The sequence below is a fragment of the Humulus lupulus genome, chromosome 5, assembly GCF_963169125.1.
Source record: "Humulus lupulus chromosome 5, drHumLupu1.1, whole genome shotgun sequence".
Classification (NCBI taxonomy): domain Eukaryota; kingdom Viridiplantae; phylum Streptophyta; class Magnoliopsida; order Rosales; family Cannabaceae; genus Humulus; species Humulus lupulus.
The window spans coordinates 226774852-226797834 of NC_084797.1; the positions used below are offsets into that span (position 1 = coordinate 226774852).

Sequence of the window (22983 nt, forward strand, 5' to 3'; positions counted from 1 at the left end):
TAAAGAGCTCGAGATATGGATAAAAGTTAACGCAAAATAAGTTTTCAAATTAAGTTCCTGGTCTTAACCGGGTCATAAAACTTAGAAGTTGATTTAAATCTATTGATCGTTGTTCTTCTTAAAGAGCTCAAGATATGGATAAAAGTTAACGCGAACTAAGTTTTCAAATTAAGTTCCTGGTCTTAACCGGGTCATAAAACTTAGAAGTTGATTTAAATCTATTGATCATTGTTCTTCTTAAAGAGCTCGAGATATGGATAAAAGTTAACACGAACTAAGTTTTCAAATTAAGTTCCTGGTCCTAACCGGGTCATAAAACTTAGAAGTTGATTTAAATCTGTTGATCATTGTTCTTCTTAAAGAGGTCGAGATATGGATAAAGATCAGCATAAACTAAGTTTTTCAAGAAATTGTAACCGATATGCGTAAAGGCAAAAAAGAGAAGATCAATTAAAAGCGTTAAAGAAAATTGTCTCGAGGTGAAAGCACCTCATACAAAGGATACATAAAAATTATTTAAAAAATATTGGGGGGCACAAGAAAAGAAACGCCCTAAGCTCCGCTAGGTGGTCCCTTGGAGGTCGCCGTCTCGCCTTGCTCGGCGGCACCAGAGCCTTCCCCGGTCTCCGAGGGCGCCTCTTTATCAAGGCGAGCTTGGAACTTCACCAGCAAGCGCGCCCAGAGACTCGCTGACATGAAAGAGAAGTCTGCATCTGGATTGTAGACCCAGCAATGGTAGAACAGATCTTCCATGGACTTTTCCGAAGTTGTCCGCTCGGCCTCTAGGGCAGCCTGGGCGACCTGGACCTCAGTCTTCGCGGCGTCTAGGTCCGTCCTCGAGGTGGCAAGGGAGGTCTCGATCTCTTGGACCTTCGAACGAGTTTTCTCCAGCTCGACCTGCGAGGCCGCCAGGGCATCCTTGGCCACTTGCAGGGTAGTTTGATGCTCGTTCCTCATGTCCCCGAGCAGAGTTTTGGTCCTGATGATGCTCCGATGAAGGGCGACAACGCTCTGCGAAGATGGAAAGACAACTGCCTTAGAAAAAAGCAGGGCAAAGTATAACAATGTAAAAAACCACAAAAAGGTTAAGGTTAGCTTACCATCATGGCCATGCCTAATGAAGACTCCAGCACGCCCACCGGGCTCATTGTCTCGATGGCCTGGAGCTCCTTCTCGGTGAACTTGTATATGTGGCTGACGGCGTAGTTCGCCGACTCATACACCGTTCCCCGAAAGGCCTCGGGGATCTTCTCCAGGTCCTGGGGATTGACTGGGATGCGTACATTGGAGGGTACGATGACCGAAGTCCCAACCTCCGTTCCTGCGTCCCGGGCAGCGAGTGAAGCTTGCGAAGCCAGAGGAGGCATATTGCTTCCCCCTGCAGCAGGTAGAACCGCTCCCGCGACCTGTGCAGCTGGGGCTTGATCCTTCTCCTTCGCAGGAGACTTGGTGGGGGTCCCGGCGGCGTTCTTGGACGTCCGGAGCCTCTTCATTCTTGGCCCAGCGGCGGCGTTCTTGGACGTCCGGAGCCTCTTCATTCTTGGCCCAGCGGCGGCGTTCCCCCTGAAGACCGCACCTCGCAGGCTCTCCTCTGGTTGAGACATATCTTCTGTCAAAACAAAAACGTGGTTAGTTAACAACCATACAGATACAAAAACTAAGGGGTAAAAGTAAAAAATATATGAACACTAAGGGAATCCTACCCCCCGAGCTAGAAGAAGAATCTAAGTCGATTACTTCCCAAGCTGGCGCAAGTTCTGGGCCCGGGTCTGACTCAGGGCTAGATTCCTCTACATATTGCCTAAGCCCCAGAGCTACGACACCCCTCCGGAGTGATGGCCATGTATGAAGGTTGGTCCCATACTCCTCGAATAGGATCGACCTAAAGGCTAGGGTGTTATCTACTATTACGGTACCCCTAGGCCGGCTATCTTGGTAGTCCAGCACAAGCCGGTCGACACAATGGAGCAGGGTTATGTTCAGGTTCGGATCACTTCGGTGACGATGGACGAGCTGCCTAGGATTGAACCTAGCCAGCCGGGGGTCTGCTGTGGCCCTATCTAGACTCCTAAACATGTAAGGGTTACCTTGGCCAGAAGGACCTGCGGCTGCTCCGGATTGGATCCTCTCCTCGCCCGTCCCCGGGACGACCTCCAAGGTCCGCTTCCTATTCCTCACGAGGGGAACTTCGTCGCCCTCGTCCTCCTCATCTTCGTCTTCCGCGACCTCCTCCACGATGATGGGTCTGGTGTCGCGAGCTGGGGGAAGCCCCCGGGGCCTCCTGAGGTTTAAAGTCTGATTCGGGAAAATCAGCTTACAGGCTATCATCGTCTCGTCTGTTACGAGCACGCGATAATCTTTCTCGCTGGGGGGAAAGCCCGCCAGCATCTCGTATTGGGCCCCGAGGGTCACAGATTTCTCTGTCCTCGCGAAGATGGCTGCAGAAATAGTCTAAGTCAGAAAGGGGTACAGGAGGAGCTAAAATGACACTTAACTTACGAGCTAAGGATAAAAAACACTTACGAGGACGATTGAAGTAGTGGAGCTCGCAATTCCTGAACCCCGTCGACATGAAGAATTGATCCTTGAAGTCAAAACGCACATGGTCAGGAAACTTACAATGTTTGACTGGGAGGTGGATGAAGGTATTGCCTGGGTGAAAGCTTCGTCAGAGTATCGACTTCCAAAGCTTTGAAGAAATCCTTGCGTCTGAGCCTCTTGAACGCTGAGTATAGCAGTCACAGAGAAGAGGGTTTTTTCGTCTGAGATGAAGAGAGAAGAAGAAGAGAAATTCGGAAAAATTTCAAATGAAAGGGTGGCCCATGCGTAGGGTGGCCACCCTTTTTTATATACATGAAAGGTCACGTGTAGAGGGCCATTGGATGGCCCTGATGAAGGATCCGTGGCCCTCCACTCGAAATACGGAACGACGGCTGAGCATAGGCTAGGCCATTAAATGCGGTTCTCGTAAGACGTACCGTCACCAACCACGATGTTCCACGTATCAGGCGCCTGCGTAAGAGGTGGAATATGAAGAGTTCATGGGGAAGCCTAAAAGCCCCTACTGTGGTCTTACCCGACGTGGCATACCACGAGCAGGGGCTTGGGGGGTAGATGTACGCCCTGTTTTTCCCACAGGCTGATTAGCGAGCCGAGCTGCGGCCTAATCATAATTATCTCGTGGACGTCCCACAGACCGGAGCTTCTGTCATTAGGTCGTACCTCCTTAGCTCGAGGAAACTCAAGGGTTCGCCAAGATTGCCGAAGACTTGACCCCGGATTCTGAAGGCCTATGGTCGAGTTAAGTATCCCGCTCGCGGTACGAACTGAGTATGGAGGCTATGACCCTTTGTAAAGTCAACACACGCAAGGTAAACATGCATATATCAGACATCACGTGTCTGATATGCCCCTGACTTCTCGGACACGCAGCAGGAACGTGCGTATTCAGACACCCCACGACTGGGTTGGGCCGTGCGGCCCATTATCTCCTTACCTATCGATTTGACCATACTTATGTGTCAGGTTTAGGAATTAATCATGAATGTCACAGAGTTGATGTGATAGATAAGAAGGTCACGGGATGACCTTCTTACCAATTCCCAGGTGCCTTCTCCTATAAATATGGAGACACTGGGACTTAATAAGGGTTGGATTCTCTATTGTAAAAAAGGCCCTGTAATCAAATATCCAGTATAAAGCAATAATACTGACTAGTGGAGTAGAAGGATTTTAACCTTTGAACCACTCAAAAAACGTGTCTTGTGTCACCTCTTTCTTTTTCGAAGATCTTATATCTGTTTCAGTTCACATTTAGCACTAATCCCTTTCTCTTCATTTCTTAATTACCTGTTGGCGAAGAACCGCGTCAACAGACTCGTTTAGCGAGTTAAACACTATTTAAAGTACATAGTATGACGGTCTTGGCTAACCAGGGCGTTACAATAAACATATATATTTGTAATATTAATTTTATCGATTAACTTATACTTACTAGTTTGTTAAAACTTTTTTTTCTTTTCCAACCACCTTTAATATTCTCAATATCACCCACACTACATAAACATCTGACAACATATAAAACATGATAGAAAAATAAGATAAAAGATGTTAAAATGTCAAGATCAATAATTTAAAATAAAAAAAAACTTAAAAGATTAACAAACATTAATAATTGAATAAATACCTGGGAGGATTGTGTTATCATTAACACGTAAATCAATCAAATTTAGTGATATGAATTGAAATTTATTGAAATTGAAATAGATGAAGATGTTAGAATATAAAGATTAATAATTTAAAATAAAAACTTTAGAGATTAACAAATATTAATAATTGAAGAAACACACAAGAGGATTATGTTATCATTAACATGTAAATCAATCAAATTTTGAGATATGAATTGGAAATCATTGACGTTGAAAGAGTTTAAAGAGAATAAGAGGAAATAAAAAGAGAAAAATTAGAGTAAAAGAAAAAATGAGATTAATAGAGAATGTTTAGAATATATATAAAATCATAAAGATATATTTATATATTTATTCTTAATTTAAATAATAATATCTTATAAATATCTTATTTAAATTTAAAAAATTATATTTATTATTATTATAAATTAGATTAAATGATAGAGTGGTTTGAAGAGATTTTAGAGTGTCATATCATCATTAATTTTTAATAATTAAGTAGTTAAGAAGTAGAATCATAATTATTAATTAATAAAAATTAATAAAAAAATTAAATTAAAGGAAAAAATAGATAAAGTGATTTGAAGAGATTTTAGAGTGTCACATCATCTCTTTAATGCTCTTCTTTATATAAATATATAGATTAGTAATTAGATAATATATAGATACATCCACCTAACTAACTAACGTTTAAAAAACATAAAATGACATTTGTAAAAAATTAATAAAAATAATATTTGTAAATGTACGTGAATAATTAAATCTCTTCTATGTAAAAAGTGTAGATAACAGAAATTCTAGGTTTTAACGGTTTTTTTAACTTTAATATAATATTTCAAATATATAACATGCATTTAAAAGTTATTAAAAATATATATATTTATTATTTATATTAATATAAATCCAAATATTATAAAATATCATTATTATAATAATAATTAATACACGACTAGATATTTAATTATTATATTAATATAAATTTAAATATTATAAAATATTATTATTATAATAATATATAATACATATTCTTAAATTTTATTAAAAAATTTATCATTTATATTTATAAAGAAAGCATGTATTTTTTACTACTTAATGTAACTTAACTAAATATATATTCATATTAAATAGCAATAAACATTATAAATACAATATATATATGTGGTGTGTGTACATATAGTATGATTGTGTAACTACATAAGAAATTAGAATAATATTTATTTTCTATCAAGAATGAACAAGTTATTTCCCCAATCATAAATATGTGATTTAAATAATATCATGAATGTTTTATACATTAAATCGTGTAGTTTATGATCTAAATGTTATCATGTATTTTATTTTATTTTTTAAAAAAACCATAAATAATGTTTATGTTTAATTTTTCTTTTAATATGCTTATGTCATAAATGTCATTTTGGATTGTGTGTTTTGTAAAAGTTACCAATTAGGCCCTATATTTTGTTAAATGACAACTTGGACCCTGAGTTTTGCAAAATAAAACAAAATAGTACCTTGGACTAGATTTTGGTCAAACTTTTTTTAAATATGACCAAAATACCCTCATATTTTATTAATTAATGAATTAAATAAATAATGAAAATTTGATTTTAAAATAAAAAATAAATTAAATTATTTTTAAATAAAAAATAATTAAAAAACTATTTTAAATAAGAAAAAATTAACTTAAATAGTTTTCTAAAAATTAACAAAAATAATCATATTAAATTTGTGCTATTGAGTTTATTATTCTTGGAGACCCAAATTTACAAACAAAAACTTTCAAATCCAAAACTTTAAATCACAATCTCAACCTCTTACAAAAATCATCAACAAACAAAAATACACATAACATATACAAAAATTCAAAATCAAGTTTGAGATATGTTCAAAAAACTAAAAATTCGTCTACCATTGTTGTGAAGTTGCACAAATCGCCGCATCCACCTCCGACCTCCCTCCTCCAATCGCGGTGCTCCGTCTGTAACACCCTAATTTCTCTTAATAAAGTCGAGAACACACCGCTGGATCATAAAATTTAAATGTTGCTCTTTTATTTAAAAATAACATAAAGCAAAGGGATCCTAGTTTTTACAAATGAAAATATAGTCTTTGACAAAATTAAATAAGCAACATTCGAATAACAGAAATAAAAATACTTAAAGGAAATGCATCATAAATGAAAATTATAGGCCCTAGATCTTTCCAGTAGCTACATGGTCCTCACGAATACACCACCACAACTATTCAGATCTCACTCTCCACCGACCATTCTATCCTTAATTCCCTTGATCTGCACAATTATATCATAAGGAGTGAGCCTCTAAGCCCAGTAAGGAAAATGCATACAAGCAAATCATATAATCATAACAATACATAACATCATAAGTTCATACAAGATTTCGTAACAACATTATTCTATCAAGATAACTAATCATATAAAAAATTCTAGGCCATAATCATACACTATTGGTCATAATAGCTAAACAACAAGTAATGCTTGAGAAAGAATAAGTGCTTATAAAAGGGTGGCAATCAAGCCCCAGACACCGCTTAGGTCCATCATATAGTTTTTTGGCATCTGAGCCTACTGACATCACTGAGGTCTGTCATATAATTTTGAACACTACTAGGTCCAGCCACACTTATCTCCTTGTACCTAAAATGTTAGAGTCATATAAATCACTTAATGTCATAAACTAAATCTATCTATTTTTCCTTACCTTGAGTGTGGAAAAATAGAAGAAAAGAGAGATTGCTTTGTTAGTGAAAATCACCCAAACCTTATATATATAACATAAAAGATTAAAATTATAGACTATAATAATGACTAAACTTTCAAAAATCTAAACCTCATAAAAGTCATACCTTCACCCTAGAACAAAATATCAAGACTTCCAAAATCCCTAGCCTTCACAAAAAATTCTATCCTCAACAACAATATTTAGAGTTTGGTATTTGGGTATTTTAGCTATAACAAGAATTGAGAGGCTTGGTGTATTTCAACTATATAGTGGCAATAGTGTTTGAGGCTTTATAGAAAAATAGAAGAAAAAGAATTTTGATCACTATAAATGCTATAGTGGTTTCGGCTATATGGTGTTTTATGAAGCAAAAAGATGGAACTTTGAAGATGGAATTTTCGAAAATGGAGAGCACTTTGAAGCTTTGTTTGTGTGGAAAAATGAAGAGGTGAAAGGCTCTATTTATAGGCTCCCAACCCCAATCTTCTTCCTTATTTCTCTCCACACCTATTCAACAATTTTTCAAAATTAAACTTCCCTCTCCCTATGTAGTTTCGGCCATCCACCATTTTACCTATTCAATTTGCTACAAATACTCTTTTAAACCCATACATCTCACATTCAACAATATGTAGTCAAAATCCTTACTAGTTTCTCTACATAGTCTCCCATGCTTACACCTAAGTGTTTTCAAATTCAAAACACTCCAACAAGCTTCAACTATCATTTACTTAGTCTTCTAATCTGCCTTTAGTAAGCTTGGATTGACACCTAGTTCTTTAAGTTGAAAACTAGTCCATCTTTGTCTATTTCTAAGCTTCCCACGTTGCCTAGCTTGTTCTTTAACCAAGTAAGACTTGGTTCTTCAATGTAAGCTTTGTCACTTATTTATTTATTCATGAATTCACCTAGCTTAAACTATAGGGTATTTCGGCCAAGCCTAGTAAATTCAAATAAGTGGGACTTAAACTGATGTCACATGTACACTATATCTATCACCAAATAACATGTGACACATTTTATAATTTCTTATTTCCTTAAAGAAAACTATATACTAATTTAATCATAAGCTTCTATTTTCCATAAAATAAATAACCTCCATAAATATTTAATCATAATAATTATAAATACCCACATTATAATTATTTACTAAGTCATAAAATCATATCTTAAAATAAAATATTATAAAGCAATCTTTCTAATTCCATCACTCAAGTTATAAACTATAGCATAAAATAATCTAAGGCCATAATTAAGGAGATATAAGAAAAATAATAACATTGGTTATTACACGGTCGCTGATCTGAGTAACAGACCAAAGCTCATTCGAGAATGAAGCTCATCCCTCAACAACAAACCCAAGATCTGTCACAAATCTGGGTATGAGACAGAAGTTCCTCATCCAACAATGAAGCTAAAGCTCCGTCGTAGATCTGGGTAGGAACCCGGATTCAATTCCGGCGTTGGAAGGGACTGCGCCTCCATTCATCTCCGCCTAATCTCAGATTCGATTCTGTTGTTGGAAGGGATGGAGCTTCACCATGGGTTCCGACTAATGACTAAGAAAAGCTCGATCAACCTTCTTCGCCTAATAGATTCGTCTGCACAAGAGGAAATGAAGAAGAAGGTCCGTCTCCCAACCCTCATTCCGCCTGTGAACCCATCGCGCAACCTTCTGCCGTGAGCCCGTCGCTTGTGAGTTCGTCACCTAGCCTACAAGAAGAAGAAGAAGAAGAGCAAGATGAAAATTGGAGATTTAGGGTTGGGGTAAGATTAGAAATTAAGGGTTACGGGAAGAGAGAAGGAGTTGGGTTTGGGTTTAATTTTAATTTTGTTTTAGTTTTTAATATATTTTAATTGTTTTCTTTATTTTAAAATTAATTTAATTTGTTTTTTTATTATAAAATTTACTTTTAATTAATTTAAAAAATTGAGGGTATTTTGGCCATAATTTAAAAAAGTTTGACAAAAATCTGGTCCATGATACTTTTTTCTTCACCAGAGGAGTATTGGGGAACCAGGCACTTAACTAACATTAAGAACTTTTCATACCGGTGGAGTACTCACCGAAGGTACTGCCGAACATGTACGAGCCCCGTTCGAGCCCCTTCTAATGGAAAAATCAAATTCAACGAGAATTTCGCTCATCCCACACATACACATCATGGGCATCCTGCTTTTTTATGTTCTATAGACTTGGATGTAATTATTGAGAGTGTAGATATTAGCCTTCTATTTTGCAAAATGTATGGTTCAAATTGTCATTTAACAAAACATAGAGTCCAATCGGTAATTTTTACAAAACAAATGATCCAAAATGATATTTACCCTTCTTTATATATATAATATTGGTTATTTATTTAAAATTTATATGACAATTATCAAAACTTAATAAATTTATTTAATATATTTTTTTAAATAAAACTAAACCAATATGCAATGTACATTGCTTGCACCTAGTATTAATAATGTATAAGGAAAGAGATGAAGATAATGGATAAGTATAAGAAACAATTTAAATGACATATTATTGAAAATTAAGTGGATTTTTATTTTTGTTTTTTTATTAATGACTTGTTATTATTCTATATTTTGAAATATTAGTCGAGGAAAATTGACAATGGTGTAAATTGAAGGTTTGAGATTTATGAATACTTCGAAACATGTTGGGAAGATTATTCATTCAATCACTTAAAATAATAATTGAGTCTTATTGAGAATTTTTTTTTATTTTTTATTTAGAAATTTGTGGTGAAAATTATTAAATAGTCTAAAAGATTGCACTTAAGTTACTAAAATAGTCTATAAAGTTGTACTTAAGTCACTAATTTTTTTTTGTAGCAAAAATCAGTAAGTCTTCTAAAATGTTGCACTTAAGTCACTAAGTACTTTTTTTATGATAGAAGTTAGTAAGTAATTTGAAATGTTGTACTTAAGTCACTAAGTGATTTATTTTGTTGTTGCAAAAGCTACATTTCGCACCAATTTTATATCAATTTTAATTATTTAATAAGAGAAATTTGAGTTTTTATGCTTAATGAGGTAAGACACCAAATAAAAAAAAATGCTAGACCTACTAATTATTTCAAAAAAACTGCCAACTCTTTTTACAATACCCAAAATAGCCATTCCATAATTTTTCCCATCCACTTCCTCTTCTCTCTTCCATCTCTCTCCCTCAACCCATTCCTCTCAACTCTTTCTCTTGAAAAAAAAATCCACGGGCAAGGTAAAATATAAGAGAAATCAATGTAATGGCAAGTATTCCTCACTTAGGGCACTAAAATAGTGTATTTCGAACAAATCTGGACATGATTTTTGAGTTTTTTTTTTTTTTTTGCGATTTTTTTTTTAAATCTGAAACTTTGAAATTTGTATAAAATCGACGTGGTTCGATGGTGCTTGATGCCAGCTCGATGGGGCCTTCAAAATCAAGATTTTCATAACAAAATCGATGTTGCTCGATGGAGGTTCGATGGTGTTCGATGCGATTCTTGCAAGATACGTAATTTTTCACTCAAGTGTCCGTTTGAGGTAAAAAAAATTTAATTTTTGGCATTTTTCCAAGATCTACGCATTTGAGATGTGTATATACACATTTGAGAAATATAAATCTTGAAGAAAAAAAATGCAAAATACAAAGCATACCTCATGTTCAAGATATGTTTTGGTATGTTTTCAAATTCTAAACTTTGAAAATATGTATGTGAACATCTAAAACGTGTAGATCTAAAAAATATACCAAAAATTAAAAAAAAATCACCCCAAACGGACACCCGAGTGAAAAATTATGTCTCTTATGGGAATTCCATCGAGCAACCATCAAACAACGTCATTTTTTTTCATGAAAATCTTAATTTTGAAGGCCCCATCGAGCTATTATCGAGCACCATCGAGCAACAATCATGCAAAGTTAATTTTCTACAGATTTTAGAGTTTTAGATCTGAAAAATAACTCAAAAATCATGCCCAACTCGATGGTTGCTCAATGGTGTTCGATGCCAACTCGATGGGGCCTTCAAAATCAAGATTTTCATGAAAAAATCAACGTTGTTCGATGGTGGTTCGATGGTTGCTCAATGGTGGTTCGATGTAATTCTTGTAAAATACATAATTTTTCGCTCGGGTGTCCGTTTGGGGTGATTTGTTTTTTGATTTTGGGTATTTTTTTGAGATCTACATGTTTTAGATGTTCACATACACATTTTCAAAGTTTAGAACTTGAAAACATACCAAAACATATCTTGAACATGAGGTATGTTTTGCATTTTGTATTTTTTTTTTCAAGATTTGCATTTCGCAAATGTGTATATACATATCTCAAACGTGTAGATCTTGAAAAAATACCCAAAATCAAAAAAACAAATTACCCCTAACGGACACCCGAGTGAAAAATTACATATCTTGCAAGAATCGCATCGAACCAGTATCGAACCACCATTGAACAACATCGATTTTTTCATGAAAATCCTGATTTTGAAGGCCCCATCGAGCTGGCATCGAGTATCATTGAACCACGTCAATTTTTTGCAGATTTCAAAGTTTCAGATCTGAAAAAAATCGCAAAAAAAAACCCAAAAATCATGCCTAGATCTGTACGAAATGTAGTATTTTAGTGTCCTAAGTGAGGAATACTTGTCGTTACATTGAGTTTTCTTATATTTTACCTTACTTATGAATTTTTTTTCTAGAAAGAGAGTTGAGAGGAATGGGTTGAGGGTGAAAGAGAGGGAAGAGAGAAGAAGAGGTGGATGAGAAAAATTATGGGAAGGGTATTTTTGATATTGTCAAAAGAATTGTCATTTTTCTAAAATGATTTAAATGCCTAGTAGTATTTAAACTTAGAACCCATCATTAAGCATAAAAGCTCAAATTTCCCTTTAATAAAAGCCTAAAAATATATGTTTGTAACATTGAAAATTGATTTAAAGTATGTTTTAAAAATAAAAAATAATTTGAAAGTTCTAACATAAAAAATTATTTAATTTTAATTAAACTAAAGTTTAATTCAGTTTAAAACCTAAAAACTGTTTTCTGAAAACAAGTAGGGGTGTTTGACATTATTTTCAGAAAACAATTTTTAAAAACCAAGTTACAAAAAACAGAAAATTTTGATAACAACAAAAAGTTATTTTTAGTTGTTCTCAATTTTTCTTCCTCAAAATTTCTCTATTTACTTTATCTCTCCTTATTTTTCATCATTTTTTCTTTCACATTACTTTTTATCTCATTATTTATTACAAATTTTTAAAAGATTTTTCTCTCTCTAAATATATTTATTAATTTTTTATTTAAGATTTAAAAAAAAAACTACAAAATTATTTTTTTAAAAAAAATAATTTGTGACTTAAATGTAATATTTCAGATTATTTACTGACAACTAGTGATTTATGTACAACCTTCTAGAGTACCGTAATTTTTTTTTTACTTATTTTTCATATTGATACGTATATATATATATATATATATATCATATTTGAAACAAAAATTTATGATTTTATATTACTCTTCATTATTATTTTTTTGCTACGATTCTTCAAAGGATGCTATGATGAAAAAGGTTTACATGAAGAGAACTAAGTTAATACACGTGTACGTTGTCGTTTTCATGAGTTTGTATCGTTTACCATAAATGTCGTTTTTGTTACTATTCGTATGTGGCAAGTGATTCAAGAATATCAATAATAAGCTATCTTGATTTTGATATTAAGTTGCACTTGTTATTTTATTAAAATATTGTCAATTTTAAAAGGTATAATATCAGTACTCAAGATGGCATAAAATGACAAAAGTGAAATGAATTTTTCCTATTATTCGTTTGTTTGTACCAAAAAGAAATAAAATATATTTGTAGTAGTTGCAAGATAACTTTATAAATCTAACTTAATAAAAATTATTGCATAAAAAAAACTTAATAAAATTAAATATATTCGGTATATAAATTAAAGAGAAATATTTAAAATCTACAATAAATTTCAAAAGTGAAAGAATTAATAATTTATTATAAATTTGTCGTAAACATATGATTTTTACATTAAACATATGATTTGTTTTCTTTCAATAATCATGTTACCAAGCACAAAAAAAAAAATCAATGAACAATAATTTTTTATTGGGGTCCAGAGGCTTTTTTTAATTTTTATTTTTCTCCAACAACAGAAAAGGACATGATTTTTAAATTACTAGCAACTTCGTGCCACTTTCTTACTCATAATTTGATAAGAATAAAATATATATTTTTTAATTAATCTGAAACCAAAATTACAAGCTGTATGTTTTCTCTTCTTAATTCATTTAAAAAGGGAATAATATTAATTAATTACGATCTTATATATTAAAAAAATTGACTCAAACTTCTATGCCTTATCTTCAAACTTTAACAATATGGTCCAACTCAAAATGCTCTGCCTCTAGCTGTATATACTTATTTGAAACCACTAGTTTTTCTTTTCTTTTTGCCACCCAAACCCACGTGTCGCAACCACAATATGCCAACTTACTATTCATAATTCCACGTGTCTTCGACCCGGCTCTTATAGGAAAATTGTGAGCGAGTGAACTCAGTGCTGATCTCCCCAGTCCCCACTACATCAGGTCGGCCCAAAATATCTGGTAGGGCCCACAATTAAAAAAATATCAGGCCCAAGCCCAAAACATTGTGGGGCCCACGTAACTACCGTGACGGTGAAGCCACGACAAACCAATGAATATGCTTAAAAGCAAGAGTCACTAATATAACCGTTATGGAAAACTCGGCACTTTAGCTAAATACTCCTCAGCGACACGCGTTTTGCACCAAAAACGACGCCGTTTCATGTGGCAGTTTCGTAAAGCAAAGCCTCTGCTATTTTCAGAATATTTTTCTATAATTACACTTCTTTCAATATTTGTATCAATATTTGCTATAGTGCCCTTCTTCTTCTTCTGTCTAAAAGGTTCTTTCTTTCCCATTTTGTTGTCCAAATGCTTTGAAAACCTCCCTAGAGTTCCTTTGATTCTCTCCGGTTCTCATTCTCTAAAGTTTCTTACGATCCTAGGCTTTTTGTTTAGGGCTTTGATCCACTGATTCGAGATTTACATTAGAGAAGAAATTGTACCTTATTAAAATTATTTATTTTTCTACATACCGGAGGGAACAAAGGGGCTTCTGTGCTGTTGATTGTGTTGGGGGTTTCCATGACTTATTATGAGGAAGATAGTAGAGACGAGGTGGTACCGGTGCTGGGGATCAGATTTGAGGGCGATGTTGAAAATGGGGGTTATGTGAAATTGAAGACTGGACCGGGAGAATGTGTGCCGACGGAGGAGTTGGATGGCTCGTTGGAAGAATCTTCTGCTGTAAAAAGAAAGCCTTGGTGGTTTTGGGCTCGTTTGATTGTGTTGATTGCATGCGTGGTTTTGTTAACAGCGGTTTGTATCAAATGGGTCGGTCCCTATTTGATGGATAAGGTTGGTTTTTGTGTGTAATTGAGTAATTATTGGATTGAGATTTTTTTTTTCAATCTTGAAATTTAGGAACTACCCCTTTCTTTTTCTCTTTCGATCATCTTTTTTTTTTATATATATATTTTGTAACGAAGTTAATTTGCATAGCTTTATTTAGATTATATAAGTTCCTTGATTTTCTTATGGTTTGGTTTATAATGTCGGGATGGATGCGCCTTATGTGATGTTTAAATTGATTGTTGATGATCACCATAGAGAAGAAAGCTCGAAGTGCTCTGTGTTAGTTTATAATTTTCTCTCTTTGATTGACAATTAAAGTTTTTGTATGGTACCCAGTAGTATTTGTGCTTTATTATAGAAAATTGGGTGCTTTAGCGGTTACTTTAGAGCGTTTTCAATGCTGACTTATTTTGGGTTTTTCGAGTTATTGTTTCTGTCACCAACTGACATATATATATATATATATATTTATATCTTGGTGAGAAAGGTTGCATTCCTGCTAAGTATGTAGTTTTCATTTCTAATGACACTACTTTTTTCATTTGTAGGAGATCATTCCTCTTGTAAATTGGGAGGCAACGACATTCAGTGGTCCAGTTCTTGCAGTTTTAGTTTTTGCTTCTGTTGCCATTTTTCCTAGCCTACTTCTACCGTCTACACCATCAATGTGGGCAGCTGGAATGACTTTTGGTTATGGCTTTGGGTTTTTACTTATCATATCAGCATCAGCTGTGGGCATATCTCTTCCATTTTTTATTGGTTCTCTTTTCCATCATAAGCTTCAGGTGTGTTCCTTGTGTTGATTCTCTCTTGTTCATACTCTGCTCTCTCTTTGGCATCGTCTTTATGTAACTTTCTTGTTTCTTTATAAATTCTGTAGGGTTGGTTGGAAAAGTATCCAAAGAAAGCTTCAATTCTAAGATCAGCTGGTGAAGGGAATTGGTTTCATCAGTTTCAAGCTGTAGCATTGATCAGGGTTTCTCCATTTCCGTACATCATCTATAATTACTGTGCAGTGGCATCAAATGTTAAATATGGTCCATATCTCCTTGGATCGTTGGTTGGAATGGTGCCTGAAATTTTTGTTACCATCTATACGTATGATAACTTGGCCTTTACGCTTCAAGCTCCCTCTGTGTTTGTGATTGCGTAGACATCATCTATATGTGATTTTGCGTGTGATTAAAGTTTTGCATATAAAATTAGTTCATCATTCATGAATTATGACAACAATATCCGAAGTCCATATATCTGTTAAACACATTTCGTGTGGACAAACTTATCATGTTACACATATTTTATTTGCAGATAGGTTGGACATTGCTTTTTGTAGATGCCATCGTTGACCATTTTTTTAACATTACATGCATTAATGCTGGATTAAATAAGTGTTTAGGATCTCTTCTCGTACAATTGAGTTCTCATAGGCCAGGGATTCTTATATATTTTAAAAGAATATTTTGTCGTTTTGCCTTTAGTATAACCTCTGTGCTCTGCCTCCAATTTAAGACTATTTATACGGTTGGCCTGTTAAAATTAGATGTGAAATATGCTGTGCTTAATCACTGCAGAAACTAATGCTGGAAGTGGGTTGCTCGCACTTGATCTGATTAGGTTTCTTTCCTTCCTCATTTCTTCTGCCTTAGTTGCTATTTGACATGGGTGCTTATGATTTCAAGCACAGTTCTCTGCACCTGAATCTAATGCTTACGCCTTTGGTTACTAAGAAAAGAGAATTCTAAATACTTCTCATATTAAAATTATGGTTGAACCAATATGATCTTATACCTATACGAGCGGCTACATGGTCATTTTTTTCATTCATATATGTTATGATAGTTGACTTGTGAGCTAAGTTTGGGAACTACATAGAACACAATAGTATACATATGCTTTTATGTGTTTTTGTGGATTGCATTTCTTAAACGTATGATTTTATCTTCAATTTCCTTGAACCAATGAAATGTGTTTTAAATGTTTCTGATCAGAAAATCTTCATTCTTGTTTCATTGCAGTGGGATCCTAATACGAACTTTGGCAGATGCTTCAAATGATCACCATGGCCTTTCAGCACCACAAATAATCTTTACTGCTTTAGGCTTTTGTGCTGCTGCAGCTACCACAACTTTCTTCACTGTGTATGCTAAAAGAAAGCTGAATGATCTACAGAAAGAAGATGATTTACTCGTGCAATAAGCTCTTTTTTTTTCGGCTATAGGAAAACCATCTGTTATACACGAACCTGACCAATGTCTCTCTTAACGGGCATGGCGCAAAGAGAGATGAAGTTTCATTATTAAACAACTTCATCCATGACAAACAGGGGTTACTTTATTCTAATGATTGTATATATAAAACATTGAGGAAAGGACAGACAGACGGAGGAGGAAACCAGACAGTTTTGACATGATTGAAATATGTCACCACTTTATTATGTCTTCTTTGCTTCTCTAGCTATCTGTCTTTGGTATCTATTTGGTCCCCATGCCCTCCCAATCCAACCCTTTTCTCTCTTCATCAATTATTACTTGTATATGATTGAAATCTTACTCCTTTTTTTGAAGGAATTGAATTGACTTTGGCTTCATTCTTGACTGTGAATATAAATGGTTGTTGATTTTATTGTAAGATTACTACATGATTTGATAATGAGGAAGATTTTTGGACCGAGCTACATGAGGGAGGGCTAACTGAATTGTAGTAGAGGGTTGAATTGAACCACTTAGCTTTGAGTGTTATCTTCAAGTGGTTTTGGTCGGTGTGTGAGTAGTTGTATTCTATAAATGAGCCAAGGGCCAATGAAAGAGACAAAATCAGAAATCTCAGTGCACTGCACACGCTCATGTACTTTTTGGTCCAAGTTGAGCTGTTGACTTTATACAAAAGCTTTATCATAATGTATGATTATTATCATTATAATATTTATGTATTAGTGTGCAATGTATGATTATTTTATGTACTAGTGATTGAATTTTGTATCCAAAATCATTGGATTTCTACTTCTGCAGAGGAATCTCTACTGGGTCTCTCCATGTTCTGATTATCTAAACTAACATAATTATTTTTTTCTATTCAAATTAAAAATAATTAAATAAATAAGAGATTCTCTGCAACTATAAAACCAATTTGTCTCTTGGTACTTCTACTTTAAAAATAATTATAATAATAAGAATAAATATTTGAGAATACTTTTAGGCAGTTGTATCAATGGGTTGGTGTTATGGATAAGCCCGCATTGAAAGAAGCAATAAATGGATCCATGTAATATTGAATAAGAGTTTATGAATACAATGGAAAATATAGTAAATATTTTTCTTCATCTTACAATCTATTGGTATTTTCAATTTTTTTTCTCTAGAATTTGTTACAAAAATTATATAATTCTTCAAGGAGAACATTGAGGATGAAAAAAAAAATTGAGACAGGATGAAAAAACAATTGAGGGAAAAAAATATCTTAAACTTTATTTCATATCTGTCATGCATTAATATTAACATTGGTGTACATTTTTGGCTCTTCAATGCTTCCTAACACTATGTACTTTTGGGGATACATTATTGTCCTTTGTTGGAATTTATATATATATATATAGTTATTTCTTGACATAATCATTGTACCATATATCTCTTGTAGCTTTGAGATTTTGGAACATTAATTATAATGCTACTCAAGTAACTTGCTTAACATGTTTATACATTGATGTTATTGATTAAAGAATTTGTTGAGAGAGTATTAGTCTTTTATTTTGTTTTAAAGTTCATATTGATTTTTTATTTTATTTTTTAATAAAAAAGAACACCTCGAGCACTCTACCCAAAGAGGGAAAAAGAAAAGAATAGAGTGACTTTTTTTTTTGGTTGGAACATCTTTGTCAGATTATTTTTTAAAAAACAAAACTGGCAGTTTTGTATTATTCTACTAAAGCAAATGACTTTCATTTGAAGAAAGCACACAGATATTTATATATACTTGCATCATACATTTTTTGTTCCTTAGAAGTTATAATTTCCAATGTTCACAAAGTTTCCCAAGCTTTTGTCTTGTCATCCTTCCTTTACTTTATTTATATACATTTACACATATATATATTATATATAGAGAGAGATTTCTAATCAATAAATAGACATTATGTTATGTGGGTGAAGAAGATAGTGACTAGAGATGCACACATCTACATATACCAGTACTACACTCATCCTTTGGCCTTGTCAATAAACCGCACATTTAGTAAATACATAAAATAAAAAATTGAATCAAAATAATTGTCAACTTACGTATAAATTATTAATATTGATAATTTAATGTTAGCTAGTCTTATTAAATTAAGTGGTGGTAACCGAGAATATCAATTATTTCCATACATGTGAATATATCAAATTTATTGGCAACAAAAAACTATAACTATGAGCATGTAAAAATGACAAGAGAAGTTAAACAAGACGCAAACGCCTAAGAAGTGTTTTGAAGAGATAGAGGAGATATGAGAACCAAGCTCACACTCCCCAGGACCTCAGGGGCTCACTCACCCTAGGGGACGACTTGAGGGGTGAGCTCAAGGCCCCCTGAAGCCAAATGCACAGGTTTGACCCCTTCCAAGACCATGAAATGTGTGCAATACTCCCTAAAAACTAAGGAGATGATTCAGAGGGCCTCACCAACCTTGGAATACCAACTTAAGACCATCACTAAGCTTGAAAGCAAATAAGCTCAAAGAGTCCCTATAGTCTGAAGGCAAAGTACCTCATCAATCTCGAGCTATAAACGCTTGCAATCAAGCTCTCAAGGGCATATCAAGGCTGTTGGAAATTGTGTCTTGAAAACATATGTAGTAGACATTGTTTTTATAAATAAATAAATAAATTGAATTTGTTATGCATATATTTTATGGACTATATTATTCTATGATAATATTAAGTAAATATCATAAAAATTCCTAAGTTCATATATGTGATCTCAACCACGTATTAGTACGGGAGGATTATGTTTGAGATAAATGAACTTGAATAGTTCGTAATAAAATAATGTTATGGAATATTTAGATTAATTACTGCAAGTACGGTCCACTAGTATTTAATACATGTGATCTAGATCCGGATCACTAGTGTAGTAGGACACTTTAATGGATGTACTTTATATATTAGAGAATATATATATAACTGGACCAGATATGTTTATTAATACTTAATTAAATACCGTTTTGAAGTATTAATTAAATATATCAACTGATGATCATATACAAATAGATCTTAATCCTGAAGTTACTATGAACTCATGTTTATGTTATATGAGTTCTTTGATTCACTCATTAGGGTATGTCAAAATGACCAGGATAGAAACTTTTGTTTTGGGAACTCATTAATGTAAATGGTTGAGGACATAGTATTAGGGATGTTCGTGGTGCGGGTGGTATGGTTTTTCTCTAATTTTTTGGATCGCACCGCATATGCAGTTTGAACAAATTTCTAAACCGCAACCCGCACCGCATAGACCTCAAACTGCATAAACCGCACCGCAAAAATGCAGTGCAGTGTGGGCAGTTTATACCTATCGCCAAATAATTTAACCTTTAAATATTATAATTAAGAAATATTCATAATAAATCTCATACATAGAGTGTTTAACAAAATAATTAAATGTACAACAAGTTAATAAATTTTAAGCAAAACAATAAAAATATAATTTAAAAGTAAATGCTATTTTAATTAAGAAGGTATATCTTTAGCATGTACAACTAATAACAAAGGTATATCCCATGAAACATTATATTTTTTTTCTAGACATTGTGTATATTATATAAATATTTATGCATTAACTTTAAATGTAGTAAAATTGAAAAATAATAATATAAATAAGTTAATATATGTAATGATGCGGTGCGGTGTGGTTTGAATCGCATTTATAAAATTTAAAACTGCAAACCGCACCGCACCACGCGGTTTGGCAAAAATACAAACCGCAATCGCATCGCGAAGGGTTCTAAACCGCAAATTGTGGTGCGGTGCAGTGTATGCAGTTTGTGCGATGTGGGCAGTTTTATGAACACCCCTACATAATATACAGATATGGAATCTATACCTTCTAGTAAGAGATTAAATAATGGTTCTTTTAAGGGTTGACTTTTGAGACTGAAAGGTTATTGAGCTCAAATTCATAATTTAGTTATGAATTAACTTTCACTAGTAAATTCAATGGTACTTAAGGAAACAAGATATAATTAAAATGGTAAATAATAATTTTATTCCCGATTAATTATGAATCATTAATAGATGGTTAATTTATATGTAATGATTATATCAATGAACGCTTTATTTTATAAAGTACTCAGTAAATAAAATGTCTATAATTACAAGAGTGCAGTCTCATATTTATAGTGGAGTAATCATGAGATTAATAAATTAAGATTATTTAATTAAAGAGTTTAATTAATAATCTCAAATTTATTGGAACTTGGAATTATAGGTCCATAGGTCCCCACAACAACTCTATCAACACTATTCAAGGCAAGAGTTGATATAAAGGGAAAAATGGTTGAAAAAATATTTAAGAAGAAATTTGTTCTTCGGGCCAAATATGTAATTATGTGATAATAGTGATTAATTAATTAATTACAAATTAGTTGTAATTAACAAGATTAATTAATGTTTAATTATTATGTAATTTTTGAAATTATATTAAATAATTAATTAATTATAGTTTTCAAAATTATAATAAAATAAATATTTAATTTTGAAATTATTATTTCATTTAAATTGGTTTTAATTAATTGGTTGAATTAATTAAATATATTTATTTGAGTGAGAGATAATAATCTAATAAGTTCAAATTATACTTGAATTTGAAAGATTGATATTTATTCAAATAATTAATTATATTTGATAATTAGTTAAAAAAATAATTAATTCAAATTTGAATTAATTATCAAGTTGTTAGATTTTTATCTCACAAGGTAGTTTGAATAAATAATTATGGAAAAATTAAATATCCTTAAAATATAGGGTGGTACACGACCACACACAGTCCATGGACTCTGTGTGGCGTGTACTACACAAATTTTCAGATATTGATTTTTCAATTTTATTTATTTAATCAATTAATTAATGGAAAATTCAAAAGTTAGTTTTTAGATATTTTCATTAATAAGATAATTAATTAATTAAAAGATAAATTGTAAATTTGTTACATATTTATTTTTTAAAATTTTGAATATTTTATTTTTAAGTTTGACAAATAAACAGGATACTCAAGACACTATTATTCGCTCTAAAGAAAATAGCGATACTTTTCTATCTCTCCCTGAAAAATATACAGAACCATTCTTAGGCATATTATCTTGATCTCATGTGTTGAGTACATCAAGTATAATAAGAAATTAATCATCCTTTATTCTCTAAGTGCCCACACACTTCTTAGGGTGTAGAGAACGTTGTGGAAGATATTAGTGTGAGTACCTGGGAGCAGCTTGGATATGAAGTTCGTTCAAATTATGAAAAGATAGCGATGACACTTGATAGGCATCAAGAGGTATGTTTTCTATTCTTTTCTTGTTTATGATTAATATATGTATGTTAATGGATCCGCATATTTAAATGTAGTTTAAATATTTTTCAAATTTTTTGTTGTACACTGGGCCAACCCACCACCATTCCGCTGCGTATTAGGAAACTTATTCCTAACAATTGGTAGATTTAATAATGGTTCTCTTAAGGGTTGGCTTTTGGGACTGAAAGGTTATTGAGCTCAAATTCATAATTTAGTTATGAATTAATCTTCACTATTAAAGTCAATGACACTTAAGGAAACAATATATAATTAAAAGGGTAAAACGGTAATTTTATTCCCAATTAATGATGAATCATTATTAGAGGGTTAATTTGTATGTAATGATTATATCAATGGACGCTTTATTTTATAAAGTACTCAGTAAATGAAATGTCTATAAATACAATAGTGCAGTCCATATTTATAGTGGAGTATTCATGAAATTAATAAATTAAGATTATTTAATTAAAGAGTTTGTTACACCCAAATTTCAATAATACAAATTTTGATCTCGAAATTCAGGCTCGTGAAATGTAAGCTCGGAATAAGCATATTCATCATATAATCAGCTGTAATGAGAAAGTCAAGGACGGTCTCGTTGAGTATTAAAACGGTGACGTCGGAATTGGTGAGCTTGAAGTTACGTGATCTTGAAGGGGTTCCAAGGCTACAAGTCGAGCTTGAAGTTACAATGAAAGGGGAGTCAACACTTGTATAGATCTACTGGTTCAATTTTTGCCATCAGACAAGACAACTCGAGCTTAGGCATTATAAGCTCGGGGAGGGATGATCTCGATAAAGTCTCTTGCTAAGACCGAGGTAAACCAAGTTGACGAGCACATGGTGGATGACCGATCTCGAAGGCATTCATTCGAGGTCAATAGACACATGTGAACGTAGTTAGTGTTTGAATATCCCTATATACAAGGGATTGGTTGTAATCTGTTAATAAATCCCGAATATCATGGGATTTATACGCGTATTGTATCATTATATGCATTTAATTAGTGATTTGAATAATAACTCTCTGAAATGTAAGAGAAGATATTCTGTGAACTATTCTATAAATA

At 33.1% G+C, this 22983-nt stretch overlaps 1 protein-coding gene across 2 annotated transcripts; it reads left to right on the forward strand.

Annotated features, from left to right (window-relative positions):
- Positions 1-13822: 13822 nt before the first annotated feature.
- On the forward strand, positions 13823-16996 carry LOC133778284 (uncharacterized). 2 transcript variants are annotated; one of them, XM_062218164.1, is made up of 5 exons: positions 13823-14377; positions 14923-15159; positions 15255-15472; positions 15946-15988; positions 16390-16435. In XM_062218164.1, the coding sequence occupies exons 1-4, from the start codon at positions 14105-14107 to the stop codon at positions 15950-15952; spliced, it is 735 nt and encodes a 244-aa protein (XP_062074148.1). In that variant the 5' UTR covers positions 13823-14104; the 3' UTR covers positions 15953-15988; positions 16390-16435. The 2 variants fall into 2 exon arrangements, with proteins under 2 accessions (XP_062074148.1, XP_062074147.1); XM_062218163.1 differs by lacking the exon at positions 15946-15988 and having other exon boundaries at positions 13829-14377; positions 16390-16996.
- The last annotated feature ends 5987 nt before the right edge of the window (positions 16997-22983 follow it).